This window comes from Barbus barbus (assembly GCF_936440315.1).
Source record: "Barbus barbus genome assembly, chromosome: 3".
Taxonomy (NCBI): Eukaryota; Metazoa; Chordata; class Actinopteri; order Cypriniformes; family Cyprinidae; genus Barbus; species Barbus barbus.
The window spans coordinates 12230997-12256080 of NC_136731.1; the positions used below are offsets into that span (position 1 = coordinate 12230997).

The 25084-nt window shown below is 38.3% G+C and overlaps 1 protein-coding gene across 4 annotated transcripts in view; it reads right to left on the reverse strand.

Moving 5' to 3' along the window:
* Positions 1-25084, reverse strand: part of LOC306847021 (centrosomal protein of 112 kDa-like) — a gene marked incomplete at its 3' end in the record, with an annotated part of 163796 nt that overhangs the window by 22128 nt on the left and 116584 nt on the right. For all 4 annotated transcript variants that reach the window (XM_079380756.1, XM_079380755.1, XM_079380753.1 and 1 more), the window contains 2 exons: positions 23016-23165; positions 6620-6709 (listed from right to left, as the gene is read on the reverse strand). In XM_079380756.1, coding sequence (XP_079236882.1) covers positions 6620-6709; positions 23016-23165 — 240 coding nt within the window. The remainder of the gene's footprint in view (positions 1-6619; positions 6710-23015; positions 23166-25084) is intronic.

Sequence of the window (25084 nt, forward strand, 5' to 3'; positions counted from 1 at the left end):
TCGATACCAACTCAATCAATTGAGTGAGTTTGGGGAGGGCCAGTTTGACCAATGGCAGATGGGGGGAGTGTTCAGGAACCTTACTGAAAAACAATGATTATTTTTGAAAAACGTTCAGTCATAAAGAAATCACATACTTTAAGTTTAATGAAGTAAGTAAAGAATTAAAAGCTCTGGGAGTGTAAAATGCATCATCACTTACATCCCCAAAATCCCATGCTTACATCAAAAGCTCGGCTTCACCCTCACCAGCGAAGAAGGGAGATTCGGTGCATTAAGACTCAATGCCGGCACTGCAGTCGTCAGCACACTTAGCATGCAGCGAATAGCTCCTGTTTAACTAACACGTCAAATCCATCCTAATATGAAAATAACACCTTGCTGTGCCTCGGGAGGAAACCTCTCAGAGGACTCCGTAACTTAACTGTTTCGAAGGCTTTGTGTCTGTAATCGTCTCATCCTGCGTGCCAGCGAGACTGCGCAGAAACACGCCACTGCCATGCCGACATTTCATGCCAAGCAGGCGTGGAGGGGCCCGGAGCAACCGAGCGAGGAACATCTGTTTGAAGTCTGGGCAAAAAGAGAGCTGTTTTTGCATGCCGAGGATTGCATTACAAAGACATGTCTTGGAAGATAAACTGGGGCAATATCACTGCACTGAAAAGAGAGCAGGTCTCTCAGCTTTTATTTCCACATATACTCCCTCTCTCACGAACACATGCACAGCGTTTGAGATGTGGAGTGCTGTGAGGGTTTTTATGAGGTGGGAGAAGATGTTCTTTGCAGGCGCTCTGTCCCTTAAGGATGCCTGGGGTTGGTGATCGCATTCCAAAGTGGAGGTCTTGTCTCCAGGGCTTGATGAAGTCAGAATGAAATCAAAATTGGCCCTCAAAAAGTGTTACCCTCATATTCAAGAACAGTTTTTGAAGAATGATCATGCTGCATATTTCTATACGACAACACTGCATAGAGACCATGAATATCAAGCTTTTATGGTTTATTTGGTCCTTTAACCTGTTACCCTGCGCCCCTATTTTTGAGCATTTTGTAAAAAACGATATAACCAAATAAAAATGTCTGTAGCTCTTGAACCCTAAGGTCTATATTTAAAAATCTGGTGTTGTTTGAAACTAGACACTTGATCCTTTGTTACTCTAGAGTCATAATAACTCAAAATTAGTATAGCAATAGAGTAAAACAAGGTAAAATATACATGAAATTGACTCGCGATATGTTTTAATGAAGCTCACTAAGGGAAAAATGGATGAGACTTTCATGCCAAAGGCCTGAAAACACCATAAAGATAAAGCTGAACATCTGACCATGTTTTGATTCAAATTTGAGGATGATACTCCCAAAAATGTAGTTTCTGTAAGCTTTTATTTAAAAAAAATCTAGGCGTCCTTTCAAAAAAGCCATTTGGAGACCCCAAATAGACACTTTGTAAACAAATGTCCAAATGAGTCAAAACTACATAATACATATATGTATATCAATTCAGAACTGCTCTGCCCACCAAAACACACAATAAAAAACTATTTCTGAACAGCATTTGTAGTGCTGACTCATTTAGTCATTTGGTTAGTCTACAAATGGCATTTTTGAAAAAAAACGCCTAAATATTTCCTGAAATAAAATATGAAATAATAAATTTTTTATAGGTAAAGACTTACAGAAAGTACATCTTTATGGTATTTCATTTCAAGAAAAGCTTTGGAAAAGTCATTTGGATATTTTATTTCAAGAAAAGTCTAGGAATCCTTTCAAAAATGCTATTTAGAGACTCCATAAGACACTGCATACTACATATGTATATCAATTCAGAACTGCTCTACCAATGAAACCACAAAAAAACACAAAACTATTTCAGAATTTGAACATAACTAAACAGTCTTTATTCTGAACAATTCCAATAATGAAAACAGTGAACCAAAACAGATTTGATCATTTTTGAACTAGTGAAAACACAAAACATGCAAAATACATTGTTTTTACAACATTTGTATTTTTTATTTATTTTATATGGTGAATATTATGAATATTACTATTTTACTAATATAGTAATAGATTACTATTACTAATATTACTAAATAATAAAAAAAAAAAAACTATTTACAGTATTTACAGTGGAGGAAGACGCTCTAGCAGCCACTAAAATGTTTTTTTTTCTGACCATCTGGATTCACCAGACCTCTGAAAAGACAGGGAAGAGTGAGAGAAAAAGAGTGAGAAAGTGTGTAAGCAAAACAAATCAAACTTGCAACACTGTTTACATTTTGTACACACACACACACACACGCGCGCACACACACACAATAACCGGGACATACCCACAAACAAACACACCCACCCACCCACACGAACAAAACTCATGTAATCCCCTCATATTATCCCTCTCCGTTGTCATTTTTAGAATCTAAAACAGCTAACATGAAACAAAAGCTGCAAATACATGATAAAGACACATAAACATTCAAGAGGAGGGTGGAGACACTTACGTGCTAATGCTATCCACGCTTCCCAGCGATCTCAGCGCGTATTCGGCTACTAAATTAGCCATTTTTCTCCCCACGTCCTCCAAAACACCACCAAACGCCACAGAAACACTTCTCAAGTCGAAGATCCACGATGGAGAGATTCAGATGTGAGCTTTGGACAACATCTGTTCGCTGATAGCCAGTCTGTGTAGCGCCGCGACGCCATTATGTGTACGCTTCATGCGTAACCCGAGAGCGCACGAAAACACACGGACAATACGCCGAGCTATTCTCTAAACAATCTTACGTAAACTATTCAAACTGTCAATCACTTTAAACGTCCTTGTGGTTGGCTAACACTTCCATCCATCAAAACTGTGCTGGCGAGGCATTGGCTGGGTTCAAACACCCCTATTGTGATGTGTCCGGATTGACACCTCGCTGACCCATTCACGGACGCGCTTACTGTCCCGGGTTATAACAGCTCCTGCGATTGAAGGAGAGAGACGAGGGAGGGCTATTCTTACTCGGAAGAGACGATTCTGCTGGAAATAGATGGCGTTTCAAAGCTGGAATACGAATTATAATCGATATTTATTGGAAAATGGACGCTATCGATAACTATAACTCGAATCGCTTATGTAAACAAAGGAGGATCTATCGTGTTTTCCCCTATTTTTTCGTTGTTTTGGATTAAAAAGTGGATGCATTTTGAAGAGTGGACCCTTCTCTTGAAATGTATGCTGGTGTGTCTTGGAATAGTCTGAGCTGACCAGCGCTATTGGCGATCAAACGTGAGTACTGCGGTTCGCTTTGTTCATTTTAAATGGCCGGTCTTTCAGCATTTCTGTTAACCCTTTCCTCTCTGGTGTATTGATTTCAAAAACAAGCTCACATCGTTAATCTTGAGTGTTTTAGCTTTCAAATGATATATAGTTAATGATAATTGATTGAATATTGTTCTAAAACAAAGGTAATAAAAAGTCCGACCACGCCCGACCACGCCCTTCCGGCCCGCCCGCGGGCCGATGCGGGTTAACAGGTTAAAGGGCAAACAAACTGCCGTTCTATGGAAAAGAAAACAGCAAATGAGTTTGGAATGACAGTTATCACTAACTATTCCTGATGGATACATTTTTTTTTTTTGTTAAAGGGGTCATCGGATGCAAAATTCACTTTTACATGTTGTTTGAACATAAATGTGTGTTGGTAGTATTTGTTCACATCCACCCTATAATAATAAAAATCTACCCAGTGGTATTTTTTTAATCCTTATAAATAATATCCCCTTTTTCAAATCAAGCCGTTCTCAGATTCTTGGCTGTGTGACGTCACACAGACCCAGGCCCCTCCCACAATTGTTGATTGACACTGGTGTTTTTCCTGAGTGAGCAGTCACAGTCCTCCATTGTTTTGACGCCAGAGCAAGGGTACACAAGAATATCTCCTAAGCGATTGAGGTGTTTTGTTGTTGTATGTAATGATGATCATAGCAGTCTCCTGACATCTGAGCCGCTGAAGACGCAGAGGATTATTTTCGTTTTTGAAGGGAGTGCGCCCAACGATCTACCTAAATGCGTCTCTTTTTGCGAAAATCATTTGTGATCCAGCCTCACCTACAGAATAAGTGAGTTTAAAGTTCTTTTATAAATCTTTGCAAATCCCCTTTCTTAATGCGCTAGTTAGCAAGTTCCGTGACTAAAGTATACAGTATGGCTTGTCACCCCACAGAAGAGAGGGACAGGGTGAGCAGAGCTAATTAGCATTTAAAGGGAAATGCAACAAAACGGGCTGCTGTAAAAAGAGCTGATTTTGACAAGGTAAAAGGGTGTTTTTTTACACTAGCATTGATAAATTTTAACCAAAGTACATTATAGACTTTTCATTAAAACCCTAAAGATTCATATCAACTTGTGGAAAATGGGCATCCGATGATCCCTTTAAACATCCTGGTTTGCTCAGAAATACACATTACAGACGTAAAATGGATTGCAAATTTTTTACTTTAACAGTTGTTCTAAATTGTGATGCTCAGTTGATGCGTATCAACTTTTTTAATGACAAAGGTGTCCTAAAGTGACATATTTCATAATAGTGACAATGTAAGTGGGACTTAATTTTATCTTGATTTAGTATTTGACCTGGCTCATGATCATTAGCCAATGATATTAATGGTAAGTCACAAAAGAAGCATGTCAGAGGTGTGGGAATGTTAATACATTTTGAAAGACTGTTGCAACAAACATGTGTTACTTTAGCATAAGTAAGAGTGTAGGGATAGGGAAGAAAAGCAACAACACTAGATGATGGAAGCATACTTGATATTTTGTAAACATTCCATTTTTAATTTTGTATTTGGTTATTGTGGCATTTTGGGCGGTTCAAGAGCGCAAGTCATTTTGGGGAAGCATTTTTTGGTCACACTTTAGTTTGGGGACCAATTCTCACTATTTGACTAACTATTAGCTACGACTTTTGCCTCAGTAAACTCCTAATTTGCTGCTTATTAGGTGAATAGTTAGTAAGGTAGTTTTTAAGTATAGATAGGTCTGTGGTAGGACCAAGGGATCTAAAATAGTGTCATGGAGAATGTGACATTAAAGGAACACTCCACTTTTTTTGGAAATAGACTCATTTTACAACTCTCCTAGAGTTAAACAGATGACCGTTTTTGAATCCATTCAGCCGATCTCCGGGTCTGGCAGTGGCACTTTTAACGTAGCTTAGCATAGATCATTGAATCGGATTAGACCATTAGCATCGCGCTCAGAAATGACCAAAGAGTTTAGATATTTTTCCTATTTAAAGCTTGACTCTCCTGTAGTTACATCGTGTACTAAGACCGACGGAAAATGAAAAGCTGTGATTTTCTAGGCCGATATGGCTAGCAACTATACTCTCATTCCGGCGTAATTATCATGGAAATTTGTTGCCATACCATGGGTGCAGCAGGCACAGTGATATTACGCAGCACCTGAAAGTAGTCCTCAGCTATATATCAAAACTAGTTACCTAGCTGGGGACTACTTTTAGGCGGGCCGTAATATCACTGCGCCTGCTGCACCCATGGTACGGCAGCAAATTTCTCATTACGCCGGAATGAGAGTATAGTTCCTAGCCATATCGGTCTAGAAAATCGCAACTTTTTATTTTCGGTCAGTCTTAGTAAACGATGTAACCACAGAAATGATTGAAACTCTTTGGTCATTTTTGATGACCAAATGCTAATGGTCTAATCCGATTCAATGATCTATGCTAAGCTAAACTAAAAGTGCTACCGCCAGATCCGGAGATCGGCTGAATGGATTAAAAAACGGTAAAACTCAACTGTTTAACTCTAGGGGAGTTGTAAAATGAGCCTATTTCCAAAAAAGTGGAGTGTTCCTTTAATATGTGCTTTATAAGTACTAATAAACAGGTAATAAGCTATGCTAGTAATATACATGCTAATTAGCAACTAGTTAATATTGAGAACTGGTCCTTAAAATAAAGCTTTATCCATTTTTCTTTATACGTGACAGTCATTTCCGGTCTCTTTTTTTTTTAAACATTTTCATTTCACGTTGACTTTATGGTTAAAGCTATCTAGACACCATCTAGTTGTCCCTAATTGTCAGGTGTCTGGCGTATGTTCATCATAACACAGCCTGACCACTAATCTACTGGCACTCAGTCAGATAAAAGGCATCTTTGGGCCCTTCCACAGAATACAGTGCCAACTGTACAGTGCAGCTGTTCCTCAAGAGAGCCCGCCTGTGGTTGAACAGATACTTCAGCCCAGGGCACATCCCAACAACTGTCTGAGGAGCCCAGTAAAGGTCACCAGAGGTTTCCAGGACAAAAGGGGCATTTCTACACACACATAGCAGGTCCAGAGACCCACCCTGAGCTATTAATCAGCTAATTAGCTCTCTCTCTCTCTTTTATTTAACTCAAGGTGAAAGTGGCCTGTTATTATCGAGAAATCCTTCTGAAACGGGGACAGCATTCCTGGCCCAGGGCTCTGGCTCTTGAAGCTGGATCTCATGGAATGTGTAAAATGTGTGTAGGGCATATCAGTGACTCAGTGAGGAGATGTGGCTTCTTCCTGGCCCTCCAGGGGACGTGGCATGCACTGAGGTCCAAGCCGTTTGTAATTTTACCTGCTCCTGGTATTCCAACTCGCGGCTCATCAACTTCTTCTCAACAGCATGCAGCTGTCTTTGCAGAGCCTCCACACGCTCTTGAAGAACCTGAAGGGAAAAATGGAGTGAATTAGATAAATCAGATTCCAGATAAAGGAAAGAAGCATCACTGTCAATAAAGCTGAGCATCAGTCAAATCCATAATGAAGGGTATCAAATACATCATAAACAGTTTGATCAGCTGACACCCTATCATTTCATTTCAAAACCAGTTAGAATAAAATCAACTATTCATTATTTTAAAGGGCCAAGTAGAAAAGGATTCTGGGCAAGGTTTTTTCTCTTGAACCAGATGTTTCTAGCACATCAGTACACTTCAGTTCTGAATATCCACTATGAAAAGTAGTATATATCAATCAACAGGATGTTAGCAAAGCAGTTGTTTACCTCAGAGGCCTGCTCGATTCATTTAAGAAATCGAAAAACAATTCTGATCGGATGAATGCCAAGTATCATTCTCAATCTGCACATCCTGGTCACACTTTTCAAACTTTATTTTTCATACTCCATTCTATAACATTTAGACAATTTATTACAACACTGACCTACATAAACAGCTTGTTTGCAGCTCATTAACATATGACCTCTCATACCAACACTTATTTAAATCTCATTTTACTGTTTGTGACTGAGTGTGTGTGAGACATGGTGACAGTGAAAGCATTTTGCATAGTCACATTCAAATCACATCTGTGAAGGAAGTTATGAAGCTTCACACTGAAAAGATGTGTGCTAAAATCCATATGGGTCAAATGATCAGTCTGGACGGGTTAAAAAAATAATGTAACAAAAGTGGCTCTTTAACAATACAATATGACTTTCTTTTATGATGCAACATAATCTTAAAATACACCCACTTCACTAAAGCATATAAGAAGCTACAATAAACCATAATTAAATATTTTTGTGACCATAATGGATGTAATCATGACCAGACATATGGATTGAGTGATTTTGCTTATCATCGAATTAATCTGCATTTTCATTTTCCATTCTCTCTCAGCTTCAATTTCATACAGACATGCCCACAAATGACTAGCTACCATATAATTTTAATTCATAAAAGCAGTGGGTAAATGGAAAAATCATATTTAATTCCCACTGAACTGACTTCAATCAATCAAAAAAAAAAAAAAAAAATTCTCAGTAGCTTTTTTATTTTATTTTGCAGAGTATAAGGCCTGACTCTCTGGTTGTGAAGGGTAAAAGGTCAGTGATGGTGTAATGCAATGGAAGTTGACTGAATGACAGCTGAATTGACCCTTGGCTATGCCAAGCATAAAAAAGTATAGGATTATTTAAATTCCAATGTAAGAACAAACATGCAGCCTGCACCAGTGCAATCAAAGAAAAACAGATTGGGCAACACTTTAGTATAGGGACCAATTCTCACTTTTGACTAGTTGCTTATTAGCATGCCTATTATTTACAAATTGGATGTTTATTAGTAATTATAAAGCACATATTCTGCATCCCTAATCCTATTTTAACAGCTACCTTACTACCGAACTATTAATAAGCAGCAAATTAGGAGTTTATTGAGACAAAAGTCTAAGTTAGTGGGTTGTTAATAGCGAGAATTTGTCCTTAAAATAAAGCGTGACCACAAAACTGATCAATCAACCAACAAAACAATGAAAGTATGTTTATCAAAAACATTTCCAGTGGACAAAAACCTTAGTTTAACCTTAAAATAGTATTGCATATTAAATGAACTGTACTTCTGTCCTTTGCACCCTTATTTTAATCCTAAATACAGTGTCTACCTAAGATCGGCAAGTGTGGCAGAAAGTTAGGTTTGGACCTTGGACAGGCCTAGGGGGAATTTTAGGGAGCAACGAAGCCATGACCTTCATGTATACCAGTCCACATCTAATGAAACACAACAAGCCAGTAACCCGAACGCCAGCAGACCCCAGAAATGTAACAGCCTTTGTGTGGTGATGTTTCCTGGAAGAGAGCTGACAGTTATGAGCAGAGTCTTTCATGTGGTTCCTAGCAGATTTACGAAACAGTTGAGTGCCGGGGTGGGGTGAGGGGTTGAAAATATCTCCGTCTTTGTCATAAAAGGACCCTGTCATCTGCGGCTCTCATTAATAAACAGCCTGAATGAGTCATTGTGGGTGATCCCTTTGTTCCAATGTTCTCCTGAAGAGCACATCATGTCCTTCCAGACGGGACAAAGGTCACTGGCTAAGCCGTGCACGAAGGTGAGGGAGGCCAGAAAAGACAAGCTCCTAAAGTGGATTTGTGTACCGACGCACTACAGGCTCCATTTCATTTGATCTCTTGGGACAGAGAGAGCACTCAAACGGCCACTTCGCCGTGAACCCTAGGTCTCCCGGACTCCCCGGTTGCACTCGATCGAGGATACACCTTGATGCCGCCTTGTGTTTTCCCTCGAAACCTTCTGAAGGGCAGAGGAAAGCATAGCAACCTCACAGCTGTTGTTCCGCTCTGCGTGAACGTGTGATTTTCTATGGTGAATCTCTCCAAACAGGGTCCAGATGGCCAGGGCGATACGCTCTTTATCAGCCAGCCAGAGCGGGATCAATCTAAACAAGCGGCAAACGTGGAACATTTGATTTCCTGGGGGCAAGGGAAGGGGGATTGAATGGAGAAAGAGGCACGGCCTTTATTCTCTCACTTTCTTGTCTCAGCCCTCTTGGTTTTCTTCAACAGCTGTTTATCCCCATAGATTACTAAAACACACACTTGCACACAACTAATACGCCGTTCACACACGTACGGACCTGCAGAGATGTGGATCTGCAAGTTCTGAGCTGAAAAGCTCACTCGCACTCAAAGGTGAGACCTGAGTCATTTTACTTGGGTGGTCCACCTCAAACGATAAGGCAAGTATGTCTCCCTCGGGTAAAGGCAATAGAAAAGAAAAAAGAAAAAGAAAAGAGAAAAGAGAGGGCCTCTTTAAACTACAGCCCATGTTTTGTTAGCACTAGCCGGCTCTTCATGTGGAATTTCTATTTGTAGTGTGCTGCTTTAAGAAGTTTTCCAAGAGTCAGATTAAAGAGGTCCGTTAATGACGACAACCCAGAGCACTTTAAAACTATAGAAGTGCAATTCTGGCCTAGAGGGCTATGCACACATCAATGTGGCCGTGTGTGAGAGCGAGCTCGAGCGGCTAAATTACAGATGCTTGTCCCTCCGCTTCGCTCTGTCTTCCAGCTGCACACATGTGAGGTGGATGATGACAGCAGGGAATGTGGATGTGGTGGATATAATGTCTTTAACCTGACTATTGAATGATGGATGTGAGGAAGAGTTTTGCTTGCAACAACAACTTGTTTATTAAGAGCAGATAGCTTTAATCATTTCAAGTTTTTAAGTTTATTGCTACGAATAATTCATCCGTGCATGTAACTCTACACACTTAAAAATAAAGGTGCTTCACGATGCCATAGAAGAACCTTTTTTGTCTAAATGTTTCCATAAAGAAGCTTTAACATCTGAAGAACCTTTCTGTTTCACAAAATGTTCTTTGTGGTGAAAGAAGGTTCTTCAGATTATAAAAAGGTAAGAAAGAGATGGTTCTTTATAGAACCTTTGACTGAATGATTCTTTGTGGAACCAAATATGGTATTGCTTGAAGAACGTTTTGAAGCACCTTTATTTTTAAGAGTTTTGTTTATTAGCATGCATATTACTAGCATATTGGATGTTTATTAGTACTTATAAGGCACATATTAATGCTTTATTCTGCATGACCATATTTTAGATTACTTACTAACTATTAGATCTTACTAACTATTAATAAGCAGGAAATTAAGACTTTATCGAGGCAAAAGTCTTAGTTGATATTAAAATAGAAGTGATCTTAAATTAAAGTGAACATAAAAATATATAAATTAATTTTAAAACAAATACAAAAACCAGCAAGAAAATGTGAGTGTTGTTTGACCAGATGTGGGTGCTGTGCGTGGTTGCCAGGGTGTCACTATGTGGTTGCTAGGGTGTTGTATTTTTTGTTGTTGCTGGGCGATTACGAGGGTGCTTTGAGCTTTAGCTGATATATTGCTATGCTGTTGCTTACTGGTTGAAGTCAAAAGAGCCACCTTCAAGTCCTTTTGTGATTTGTTTATCCGTTTCCTATGGTATGCAAAAAAAAAGAGAAAAAAAAAGGGAGAGACATATTCTCCTCTGGCAGCGCCCCTGTGACTCTTTATGAGCCAGATATTGGGTTTGTAAAAGCTGTGTTTGAGCTACACAGGGCTTGCTTTATTTCCTTTCTGCTTTGGTGTTCTGTGGTTCTGAAACAGTGACTGCTGCTTTCAAACAATAACAGTTCAATACCATTCACAACTCTCCCGTGCCAAGAGCTGAGCATGCCAACACGTCCTTCACAAATCCTTCAGCAAACTACAAACACACAGAGCAGTCTGTGGGAGAAAAAAGGGTCCAGTGCAGCGTGCGGTGTAATTAAAACAGACCTGATCCTTGGAAGTCTTTTGAGAACGGGAAATGGAAATATGAAAGTAAACTACTTTAACTGCCCTTGTGTAACAGACACTATATACTACTATATCTGAAAGAAAAAAATAGATTTTTCTTGTACCATTTCTATTGCTGAAAACAACAACAAAACAAGAAAAATAAGAACTGTGTTTAAGGTTGTGGTTAACGATTGAAGGTTACTGATGTGAAAATATCCCTAACCATAAGCAATTCACAGTGAAATATTGCAGCCTTTTGAAGAGAGATGTTCTACAATTATTCAAAGTGATCTGATATATTATTTTAGCTTGGCAAATGATGAAATGGGCAACCAAACTCCACACACTCTCACTATGAGCTAACTATTAACTACAACTTTTCCTCAATAAACTCATAATTTGTTGCTTAGTTAGTAAGGTAGTTGTTAAATTTAGGTATGGGTCAGATTAACATACAAATTATGGTCATGCAGAATAAGACATTAATATGTGCTTTATTAGTACTAATTAAACAGCCACTATGCTAGTAATATGCATGCTATTAAGCAATCAGTGAGAGTGAGAATTGGTCTCAAAAGTAAAGTGTTACCAGTGTGCTAAAAGCCACTCTGAAAACTCCAGTAACCACATGTTAAAAAAACCACTGAAAAAAAGTGAGGTAAAAAAAACTTTATAAGTAAAATCTATAAACTAAGTTGGCAAAGATTAGGAGTGATATAGATCCTACATGTGACTAATGCAAACAATCTCACTATTAACTAGTTGCTTTATTAGCATGCCTATTATTAACATATTGGCTGTTTATAGTACTACTAAAGCGCAAATTCTGTATGACCATATTCTACATCCCTAATCATACCCAATACCTAAACTCAACTACTACCTTACTAACTATTAATAAACAGCAAATTAGGAGTTTCTTGAGTCAAAAGTCATAGTTAATGGTTTGTAGAGAATTGGACCTTAAAATAAAATGTGATCGTTTTATTTTATAGGACTTTTAGAGTTTAAAACTCTAAAAATGCTTGGTCAGCTGATTGTTTGGACTATGTTAGTGCAATATTTGGATTAATTATATTAGTTAGTCTGATGTTATTAATTTTTGCTCACTTGTTGCCAGAAGGGAAATTTTGTGCAAATGGAAAGACTCATCTTCTCTATCATAAGCAGATGTTAGTTATCATGTACATTTGGAGAAAATCTGATATTCCATGAAATGATCATTCTGGAGATTCTTTACAACTTGGCAACTGGTCTGAATGTACACTATGCTTTTTCCCCCCCCTGTACATGCTTATTTACGTAGGATTTTGATTTTTTCTTACTGGTTATTATTTTTTGTTCTGATAAGGTGTATGTTGTTTTTTTCTTTTTTTATTACTTTTAATTACATATTCTTATTCTAATTACATCTACTATATACATCTTAATTGCTTCCTCAATAAAAAAACCTTGATCAAAAAAAAAAAAAAAAACACCTTTGCAAGTGCACACACATTTTTTCCGATAATGTTTTCCCTTGTTTTCTTTTAAAGAGGGACACTAAATGTGTTAAGATCAAACTGGTGGTGAGGGCTGTCTGACAGCATGCAATGTACAGAAGCATGTGGGGGTGAGAGCTGCACTTTCAAGGCTTGACTTTCTCACGCAGGCCATTGGGACGTTATCACATGCTGCTTCCTGTGATACAGGGTTCAAAGGGTTCTGGGAATCTGCCCCATCCCTCATCCACTCATTTATCAGCTACCCTCTTCCCAAAACCCCTTCCACGCACACACACCAAGGCAAAGCACATGAAGGTTATCTCATTCAAATCTCACCAACTCTGCTAACTCATCATTCCTGTGGCTGTAAGAGTCTGTGTCAAACCTCAACCATATGACGGCACATCACTGAACGAGAGCCACGCACAGCTCAGAGGTCATGGCAGGGTCAGAGAAAGAATGAGGGAATAACAGGACACATTCGCTCCAGACGCCATGGGCTTGAACTTGAGCAGACAGAAAAAAAAACAAGATGGGTAAATGATGTTAAAGTTCAAGACTCAGTTCACCCAAAAATGAAAAATCTGTCATCATTTACTTCCATGTAAAAGATTTTCTTTCTTTTGTGGAACACAAAATATATTTTAAAGAATGTTTCAGTCCATATAACATATTGTCAGTATGGTTCAAAACAAAATGGGACCTCATTGACGTTTTTTCCCCAGACAAAAAACAAAAAAAACAAAAAATTAAATACTGGTCCAACTTCATACTAAGTGTCTACTATGTACTAACATTTAGATTACTCATTTACTACAATGCACTTGTGTACATACATGCGTTTACATTGTACTTACATGTAAAAACTGCATGTAATTACATCTGTAACTGTAATTAATGTAACTAACTACCCATAAACCTAACCATACCATCCTAACCATACCTCCCATTTTTTTTAGACATAGTAGATTGTAGTTAAATACATCTAATATAAGGGACTGAGATCTTCTTTTGTGTTAGAATTAAATGGATAGGCACACATATTTAGCCTAAAAAACAAATAAAAAGTAGAAGAAACAGAACACCTCTCCTCAAAGTCAGATGATTTGAGGAATCATTTATGCCTGGAGCACAAATGGAGTAAAACAAGTTACCAGTTAAGTATAATACAAACTATATAAACAATAGCATTAGCCTTAGCAAACACCACTAACTATAGTTTTTTTGTAATTGAAACTATAGTAATCATGCTCAATTTTAAAAGGTTAATTGATTGTTGCTGGAATGCAAACAATCGTAAGCAGTTAAATTAGTGTGCTACTGAAGTAGTGATGACATTAGTGGTGTGTGAGTCAGTACTGATACCTGTGCGCACACGTTTATGAGATCTCTCAGCAGAAACCAGTCAAATGTATTTGTACAGTGCTTTTTACAATACACCATTTCGAAACAGCTTCACAGAAAATCATGAATTTAATGTTTATAATATCTTAATATCTTCATGCCTTATAGTTGCATTTAACAGATTAGATCTGGGCGATAATGTAGTTTATATTGTGAGATAATATAATCACACCTTTTAAGGTCCAGTATTCTATATTAACAAACCATTAACTGAAACTTTTGCCACAATAAACTCCTAATTTAATAGTAAGGTAGTTGTTAAGTTTAGATATAGGATTGGGGATGCAGGATATGGTCATGCGGAATATGTGCTTTATAAGAACTAATAAAAATCAAATATGTTAATAATAGGCATGATAATAAGCAACTGGTTAATAGTGAGAATTGGGCCCCATACTAAACAAGTGTTACCCTGTTTTCTATAGTATACATCGTTTTACGTGAGTATACCATATGCATGCAAATGAAGCTGGATATACTTATATATCATCCAACTTTATTTTAGGAGCTGGGCAATAATATAGCTTGCAATGATATAAACAGTCAAGAATTTGAGAAAAACTCCTTTAATCTCACATCCTCTCCATCTGTCTCTCTTTTAATAAAGCTGATGCTATGTGAGTCAGAGAGGTAACGCATGTCAGGACGCATTCTCTCATCGGACGTGTTTTAACGTGCTGCTGCCTCACACACATTTTACAGCAGAAGTGTGTGTGTGCATTAGAGATAGCCTTGAGAATACACGCATCAACCCCCAACATCAAATGAACACATGAGCACACATGAAAGAATCAATTAGAGGCCAGGACTAGCAATGGAGGGCTGCACCTGCGCAATGCAAAGTATCATTTCAACATGTGCTTCATCATCTGCTGCAGTCTGATTGCTGGATTTTACATGTTCTGAGGAAAATGTGGTGTTTGTCTGTGCAAAACTCACTGCTATGGCTCAAGTGTAACCTGAACAGTTGCCAGCGTGTACCAAGGCAGTTGCTAGGATGTTCTGAACGATTTAGTGCATTGCTTTGGGATTGCTATAGTGTCGTTGCCAATGCATTTATTTGTAGCTGCTAGTGTGTTCTGGCCAGTTGCCCCAATCCCAGTGGCTTGATTCCTTCTTCAATATGGTTGCAAGTTAAAAATTCCAATATAATTAAACCTTTTAAGTTCAGTTGACATACTAATGTTGATAATTACATTAACTTAATTTTGTGCATAATTTGAACTCAAATTACTGTGTTAATTGATTTTTTTTTAATTAAGTTTATTTCAATAAAATGGTCTTTGAAAATCGGGTATTGGGTTTCTAGTTCCCAGCATGCTTTGCACAGGACTGGATAAGGAGAGTAAATGCTGAAATGAAGTGTTTTTAATGAAGGGAAAGACCTGCTAGTTTAATGCCGTTATGCTTGACATTTGAAAGAGTTTCCGTTATGTTGAAGTTTTTGTGGTTTATCATTGTGCTAAAGAGTAAACCACATGAAAGTAAACACTACAATGACTGCGCTAATGCCAGTGACAAGTAACATATTACAAATACACATGCTAAATAAGTTGGTTCAAGGACCACAAATTCATTCCCAAATCTATTAGTAATCAACTTTAAAATATATGTTTATGTTCATCTAACTCAATGTAGTTTTTTAGTTAAACATAATTCCATTAGAATTTATCATTCATGCAAACTGCAGCGTAAATTTTTTTTTTTGGTTGAGCTTATTTTTTAAGCGTGTTGTAATTACGACATCAGATGCATTCAAGTCGCTTTGGTTGGAGCAAAATGGCGAGGTACAATTTCTACAAAATTTCTTCAGCAAGATTTTGAACTTCTACAAAATGATGCATAAAGAACATGCATCAGGTGTGTTTTTGCTTTTTATATTTGTATTCAATTTATGAAGGTGCTGTAAAAGTAATCATTATTCGTAATTGTACTTACACAGTATTTTGCAAAGTTTAGCTTTCATGCAAAGTCTAGCTCCAACCCTAATCAAACATACCTGGACAATCTAATCAAGGTCTTCAGGATTACTAGAAAGTTACAGGCAGGTAAGTTCGAGGATGAAGCTAAACTCTGCAGGAAAGTGGACCTCGAGGGCCAGAGTTGAGAACCCCTTCTCTAACATGCATGGGTTGTGTTACATGCCCTCATCCTCAAAACAATGACTATTTATTTATCAGTTAAGGGTTATAATGTCTTAAGGCCATTCTCAATCATTCTCAATATTAAAGAATAGCAGAGTCCACACATTTACATTTAGTCATTTGGCAGACGCTTTCATCCAAAGCGACTTACAATTGGGGAATACAAAAAGCGATTCATCTTGAAGAGGCAGTCGGACAGAGGAAGTGCTCGTAACACCAAGTCTCAGTCATTGTTCAAATAAGTGCAAGCTAGTAAGGGAGGGAGAGAAAGATAGAGGGAAAGTTTTTTTTTTTTTGAGTTTAGGATGAAGTCAAGTACTGCCGAAAGAGATGAGTTTTCAGTTGTTGCTTGAAGGTTGCCAGGGATCCGGCGTTCCGGATAGGGGTGGGAAGATTATTCCACCAGCCAGGAATGGTGAACGAGAATGTTCTGGAGAGTGATTTTGAGTCTCTCTGTGATGGTACCACAAGGCGTCGCTCACTAGCAGATCTCAAACTTCTGGAGGGGATGTAGGTTCGTAATAGTGAGTGGAAGTAGGAGGGTGCAGAGCCTGTGGTAGATCTGTACGCAAGCATCAGTGACTTGAACTGGATGTGAGCTGCCACTGGTAGCCAGTGCAAGGAGATGAAGAGAGGTGTAACATGCGCTCTTTTGGGCTCGTTGAAGATCAGTCGTGCCGCTGCATTCCGAATCATTTGTAGAGGTTTGATTGCGTTTGATGGCAGACCAGCCAGAAGAGCATTGCAGTAGTCCAGTCTAGAAACAACCAAGGCCTGGACAAGAAGTTGCGCAGCATGCTCTGTCAGAAAGGGCCTGATCTTTCTGATGTTGTGTAGTGCAAACCTGCAGGAACGAGCAGTCTTTGCAATGTGCTCTTTGAAGGTCAGCTGGTCATCAAAGATTACACCAAGATTTCTGACCGAAGTTGATGGGGTAATCATTGATGAGCCACACCACAGCTATAACGATAAAGGCACAGAGAAACAATATCTTTGGAATCACTTTCAGAACAAATTTTTCCAACTGATGAATGATACAAACATTGACACCCAATCAGAATCCATCCTGCTATAAAGAGATCGAGAATTTAAAGCGACAGACGAGCGTGCGCTTAGAATAAACAGGCGATATCGTCCGCTGGTGTGGACGCTAATATTGTTATCTTTATTGTTATAGGGTTAGGGTTAGTTATAGTTATATTTCTTGGTGTGAATGGGCCTTTATAGAGGATTTTCAGTGAGGTCTGTGTCAATCACAAGGCGTTTTGAAACCATCAAAATGAGAGACACAATTTTCTATTAAGCTTATATTTGAATTATTTTGCATACTGTTGGGCATTTGTGGTTCATGGTAATGCATTTCAGTGTTTGATTCCAAAGCATGAACATATCTTATGTTGTGTTCCTGTACGTTATAAATAGAAAAGCCGGTATCAGAATGACACATGCCACATGTGGCCCGGATGCATGTGGCACTGCGAGATTTGTTGCATGCTGCGTGAGTGATGTCAGAGCAAGAGTGCAGCATGGCAGGGCTCCTGCGGTGATGGAGGCACTGATCAAAGTGCTGCGGTTTGACACTGGAGGTGGGGAGCTATTGTTGATGTCACAGCCAGGCATGGCAGCAGAAGTCGAGAGCAAAGCCAGGCTTAAACAGCAGCTGTGCATGATGGGACTGCTGGGTTTAAGCAGGGGGTTGAAACCGGACCAGCACACGCACCCTTCCCTGTCATCTGTGTGCAGGAACAAAACTGCACCAAGGTGAGTCACAATGTAGCTGAACGGCTTTGATCACAGATACATACCTGGAAGGTCGTCCGCAGTCATATCTGCAAACTAGTTGTTGGAGCACATGCTATTGTCAATCAGACCGAGGAAGAAAAGCAGTAAAACAGCAGGACATGAAAAATACGCGCTCGCTCTGTTTTAACAGAAAGTCAGCAGCCTATCTAGGCAACCTTTTAAGGCATCATAGATGCCTTTACAAACAATAGGTAACACAATTACCTGCATTTCAGCATTTTTTTTTGCCGTGTTCTAAGGTCACACCACATGTATGCTTCATCAACACAGCAACTGCAGAATGCATTGTGACAATAACATTGTCTGGTGTTCATGGGAAAGAGAGGGGATCACTCAGAGAGGGGATCACTGTGAACCAAATGCTCTACAAGACAACTTCTGCAGCATTTGCATAAAGCCTTTCAAGACGAAAACTTAAAAAAAGAAAGTCAAACAGCCACTTTCACACTGAGCAAAGGCCTTTGTTCTGGAAGTTTGTTTCCTATTCATTTTCTCCATAGGCAGTAAAACTAATCTTTAATTAAGAGTCATATAAATCATATTTTGTGTATAAACACCACTAAACTTCTTTTTCTTTGTATTGTACATAATTTATCTGTTCCTGCACAAAATCGCATATTAACAAATGTAAGAAAGCCTCAAACTGCCTTTAAAGCTGACCACAACTCATCCACAATTCATTACGGTGACAGCAACATCTCTGATTGTTGGATCTCCCTCTAGAATTGTGGGTAGTAGTTCAGTGGAGATTCAGCAACTAAACATAACTTACTAAACAACTTTTTTCTGACAGCACTATTTTAGGTCTTATACAGACATATGGAGCACAGTCCATTAAAGAGAGAAGAAAGGTTTTCACAGGCAAGCTTTTGGGTGGAGAACGTGGGACTTTAGTAGACTTGACAAACAAACAAGAGTTTAATCTTAAGCAATATGAGCAACAGAGACATCTGATAACAGCCAGCGCAATCAGAACAACTGTTTTGGGATTATTGCATTCAAACGCGCCACACTTTGATGTTTCTTTTTGCTCTTTTTTGTCTCAAGCCTTTCAGCTTTCATAATCCGCCTTTGAAGTGAGCGACTTGGCAACAATGTCAGTGTGTGACACACTTATTCTTACCATCCAAACACACACAGGCTGTGCAAACCATTGCTTCCTGAACCCTTCTTTGCTCTCTCTCTCTCGGTCTTATCAGTAATGCTATACATGTGTCTGGACTTACATCAACTAGTCAGTCATTAATTAGACTCTCATTAACAGCAGTTAACATTCTGGACTTGGAACGCTGAGCACACTGAAGGTTTTGCGTTTAGAAACACATAGTAATTGGACTACAATCCCTGACTGATAGAGCCAGTTAGACTCCATTATGCTCCTAATATCAGCTGAACCACATGTCAGTCTGAAACTCACTCATAAAGAGAGATCAAGAGGTTCAACTTTTCTGTTGCCATGCACATATCAAAGTTTACTAGCTTTACATAATCATAACATAAACATCAAATATAACTTTGCACAGGTAAAGTTAGTAAATGACTCCACTCCATTTTCAAAAAAAGTCTTGTGGCTGTTTAAAAAACAATATGTATTTAAGCATCTTGCTCAATAGAGAGCAAGCAATTACATGCTGACGTAAATTTTATGTTGTAATCGTCAGCATGATATTGTTAATGATGATGAAATGAGATGGAAGCAGTGCCAGTTCTCTTCTTCTGTATTGTTACATACATCTGAGTGTAATGGATTATCAAAAAAGAAAAAAATGGGCAAGGACAGATGAAAGTGGAGTTTAGTCCTGCATTCATAACCAAACACAAATATATTGTTTCACTGGATGATGGATTCATGACATTAAAGGAGACCTAACAGTTAGGCTAATTAAGCTGTCACGTGGCATGTAGTACTAAACTAAGCTCTCTGTAATTGTCTTATTGCGCTTAAACTGTCAAATACACACAAGTTTATGTTAAAAACACACATAAGTTACAAAAACAGTCGGGTATGTCTGTGAAGGTAAACAGCTGGGAAAGAAATTGCATGTTTATGTATAAGATCTGTATTAGCATGTATTAGATCTGTGTGGCAGCAGATACTGTAAATAAATCAATAAATCCACTGCTTTCTTGTCACCCCTAAGACTAGGACTCTAAATAGTGTTCTGTGATCATCAGTGCAGCCAAAGACAGAACAGTTAGCATGCTTTGCTCAAACTTTCACCATGGCATTAGAACTGGTACACCGCTGTCGCTTGAGAAAACACAATGGCGGTGCCGTGGATGGAAATTTACAGATTAAGGGGCGGTAATATTATAATAAGCTCCCCTTTCTACATCACGGGGGGAGCGAAAGGCATACCAAAAACATTTTCGGGGTTGGTAGATGCACTGGGGACCCGCTTATAGCACTTAAACATGGAAAAGGTCAGATTTTCATGATATGTCACCTTTAAACTACAAGGTACACACAAAAAAATATATTAAATGTTGTTCACAATAACATCTATAACATGCATTTAGAAAAAGGATGGTGTATTTTCATTTCATGCCAACTTAAAATCCCTTTAAAACACAGGAGCTACGATATATTGCACTGGCACAGTAAAGAAAACCATGTTTCTAAAGATCAGTATTTATTTCAGGGAAGTACTGAGAATGTTTTTAAATAATTTTGACATTGCAAATGCGTGTCAAGCTGTATTCATTATGTTCTGCAGACTGTGGGAAACACATGATACATGCAGGTCTGGAAAGATTGTTTCGTTTATGAGCTTATATGAAGCTTTCAGCAGCTGGTATCATTTCCACACTTGCACATAATTTTGGTATCTATCCTGTCAGACCCTGCAGATTTGACCCATTTACATTGATAAAACACTGATCAAACTGGTGCTATTGATCATAAACTGTGAGTATGGTTTAGAAATTAAGAAAGAAACTAAATCCAGTTAAACAGAAGGAAAGAGATCAGGAAATCTAATCAGTGCTACTCACAGTGTAACTTACAAGAACCAGTCTTTTTCAAGGAAAGGCAGTTCACTCTGTGGTCATCTTGGGAACACACTCGGGCAGCTATCTTCAGTCATGCAACTACAGCTCCTTTCTAATTGAATGGGGAAATACTGAAACCTAAAAAACTACTTGCAAACCTCCCATTTTGATAACATATATCAAGTCAGCAATAAAATCTGACTTAAATAGTGCCATAAACTTTCACATTCTAAACCAAGAGTAGGCAGACTCTTTACAGACTCACGATTGGCTCTTTTAGTGTTGCATAGATGACTTTTTTTAAATGGTCAAAACCCGGAAACGAGTTAGCATTTTAGCGTTTCCAGTTCCACTGTCCTGAAGTCACCATTATTACATCCGTAATACCCCTCATGATTTTTTAAGCTTTTACTGAAAAAGGTGGGGTTGCTAATAAATGGTAAAGGATGTCGGGACATTAAATGTCATCAAGATCAACAGGTAAACTCATATATACTCAACAGTCCACTTTTACAGCCTCATTGTATTTACAACCGCACTCTTGAAAACTATTATAAATCAAAATCTAAATAAGTTTTTAAATAACTAAAAAACCTATTAGAAGCCTAGTGATGGTGACGTTGAGCTCATGTGACATGGTGTGGTTTCTTTATAGCTTACGTTTAGCTTTTTGCCTCTGGCGATTGTATTTAGGCTTGATGAACAAAACAATAATCCAAACGCCAATAAAAATCCTATTGGGTTGTTGTTGGGGGAATCAATGAGATGTCAACTTCCGAATTGGCCCACAAAAATATGTCATGACTGCAGCAGTCTATTTGGAAGGAGAGAATCACTTTTTTTATATCGCACATTTAAATTTCCCCAATTCATTGTAATATCAATGATCTGTCTCTGCTAGAACTTGTCTGCCTCTTGAGGGACTCTTGATAGCTATTGCACTGCATCTAAAAGAAAACAAGTATTATGAAGGTTTGTTACTATTAGGATCTAGTACGGTTTGCTGTTAAGATTATAGGTCAATTTACTATTTATCTACTATAAAACACCATTTTAAAATAAAGCTGCTTAAATGATATAGAGACAAATGCAAATATATGCATAGAATACGAAATGAAAAAAATAAATACATATACAGTTTACTGTCGCATTCTGTTTCAAATGGTATTATTGTTTTAAATACACCATGCTAGTCTTCCATTCTGAACACAGCTTCTATTTCAGCATGTCCTTATGATGTTTATGACATACACACCGTAATCACCGTTTGGGAGAGTATAGGAAAAGCAGCAGTCAGATCCAAAGGAGTAATTTCTAATTCTGACCCTGAACACAGAGAGCATTAGAGCCTTAGTGACAAAACCGAGCAGTTCAAAGCAGGGGTCACCACTTCAAAACGCCACGTAAAAACACCACACTCCAATCGGCCATGATCCCAAACCCTCTTTGAAAGCTCCACAAAGGACAGCAGAGTCATGTCTACTCCATAAAAGCCCGGGCGAGACTCCCGCACTCTGTACCGTCTCCTCTGTCATGCAAAAAGGCATGTTGAAAGTCTTTTGTGTGGAGTTGTTTCAGTTGTTACACACATAAAAGAGCTGAAAACACTCAGTCAGCCATGATGGATTGGTCAAGACAACGGAACAACAAATCATCTGGATGAATCTAAAGAAGCCTCTTTGTTAAGGGTGTTATATGTTAAGCTCATTTTCATTGCCAACTTATATGAAACTATGTTGCTGGGCCATATTCTACACTTCTGTTGCTGAAATCCTATTATAACGCTAGGTTTGGTCACCAAAAATGTTCAGGATTTTCATGTGCATTTTCTACCCTTTTTAACAGGCTGTTTTGCTAATGTACCTTTAAGAATTCCTTATGTAAATTATATCAGGTGTGATTGACTAAACCCTTTGCATATGAAATAAGTAGAACCAAATGGCTGAATACTCAACTGGTGTTGATATGCAACTAGAGATACTTATATCACACCTGCAATACTAATGTTATTACACAGTCGCCTATTAATAGTCTGCTTGCTGATATGATTACATTATGTGTATATGCGTTTCCTGACCTTGTTGGTTTGGTCAGCATCTCTGTTGAGCTGTCTCCTCTCCTCATCCCAACAGCCCTGTGCTTCCTGTAGTTGTCTCTCTAGACTCTGCTGTGTCTGCCGGCTGTCTTCCTTGACTCTGCTCAGAGACGTCTGCAGCTCAGCTATCACCTGTGTGGACACATCCAAACACAAAATATGTCAGGGCAACTACAGCAACAGGCTTCTGAGCTCAGTGATCAGTAAAGCTCCTCAGGGTCTGCTTTAATTACTCAGAAAACTGATTCTGCTGAATTTCTGCTTGACCAGCTGGAGTCAAATTATTCAGCAATGTCTTTGAGGTTGTCAGTAGATCTTTTCACTGGAAGCTAAGATCTCAATTCAGCTGCTGGTGTTACATAATCAATCACCTCTAATATATGCTCTGAATGCAGATAAAACAATGAAATGAATGAGAGGTTTAGTATTGGAGAAAGTACTGTTTAACTACAGCCAAGAAACTCTGTGAGTAAAAAAAAAAAAAAAAAAAAAAAAAAAAAGCTACGAATAAAACATTATTAACAGTTTCAACACTGGTAATAAATCAGCATATTAGAATGATTTCTGAATGATAATGTGACACTGAAGATGGGAGTAATGATACTGAAAATTCAGCATTGCATCACAGGACAAAATTAGAATTAAAAATATATTAAAATAGAAAACCAATATTTTAAATTGTAATAATATTTAACAATATTACTGTTGTTTCTGTATTTTTGATCCAATAAATGCAACCATGATGAGCAGAATAGACTTTAAAAAAACATTAAAAATGTTACTGATCCCAAACCTTTGAACGGCAGTGTACTGTACACTGCTGCTGCACTGTTTTCACTGTTTTAATTTTATATTAATAACTGAGCTAATGACACACTACTGAAAAACTTGACAAGATTACATTGATTATGCATAATAAGCATCGTTGTGAGATGTCAACACCTTAAACTGCGTTTTTTGCAAGAAACTCTTCAGTAAAACTTGATTTTTGCCAATTACAGAATGTAATCTGCATTTTGCCATATTATGCAATATTTACGATTCGATGTCAAGACCATAAAAAAGTCAACTATAAAAATTAAATGTAATGCATTATTGGCTTTTAATAATGAACAGATTTTAATGGTTATCGTTTTGTTGTCCATGCAAACAATTAATGACTGTTAAAATCTGTCGAGCGCAGGTGAAGGTCTAGCCTCTAGCCTTTCCAGCGTCCTGTCAGAATCAGTGTTGTTGGGGCCCAAATTATAGCCGTACAATAAAATCCCAAATGACCACCCCTGCATCACTACAGTTGCTCTTCACATTTCACACACACAACCCAAACCGAAAAAGAACAGAGGAGCACAGAGAGAAGACGGACTGTTTAATGAAGCTCTAGCGAGATGAAAATGAGAAAAACTGGCCCTTTGAAATCTTGCAGTCCAAATTCAGAGTCCATTTCAACTGCAGCTAAGAGAGCTGCAGCGGCAGCAGCAGCATTGCACAGGGCAGCGGTGCAGCTCAGGGCTAGACAGATAATTGCTTATTGTGCATAAATGTTCAGAGGAATGGTTTTACTGGAATCCATTCATTGTGTGGGAGTTGGGAGTGAACTCTTGGAGCGGACACAGAGGGAGAGATTAGACTTATTTTGTCAGTGGGCGAACCACATAAAAGCACCAAACGCCCCATTATTATTGTAACATAAGTTCTCATGGTAATAATTATTTGGCTATACAGATTCTCGCATCAAGTCTTTTGCCTGAAGGGACACACTCATCCTTCGATTGTTATTCCTTGCTCTTGATATTTTGGCATTAATGGCTTTAGCACATCTTCTTTCATTTTAAAGCTTCTCTTTAGTTTGAGGGAAACGTTACACTGTAACTAAGAGGTCTTAAACTGTCATCCTAATGTCTTTTTGATGGATGACTGATGTACCAGTGTGGACCAAAACAATATGTAAACGAAATAAGATATAACTGAAAGCTTCAGTGACATAATGAGACATTTTTTTACTTTGCCAGTTTTACTAAACAGGGCAAATTAGCGCGAGAGTGCAATTCCAA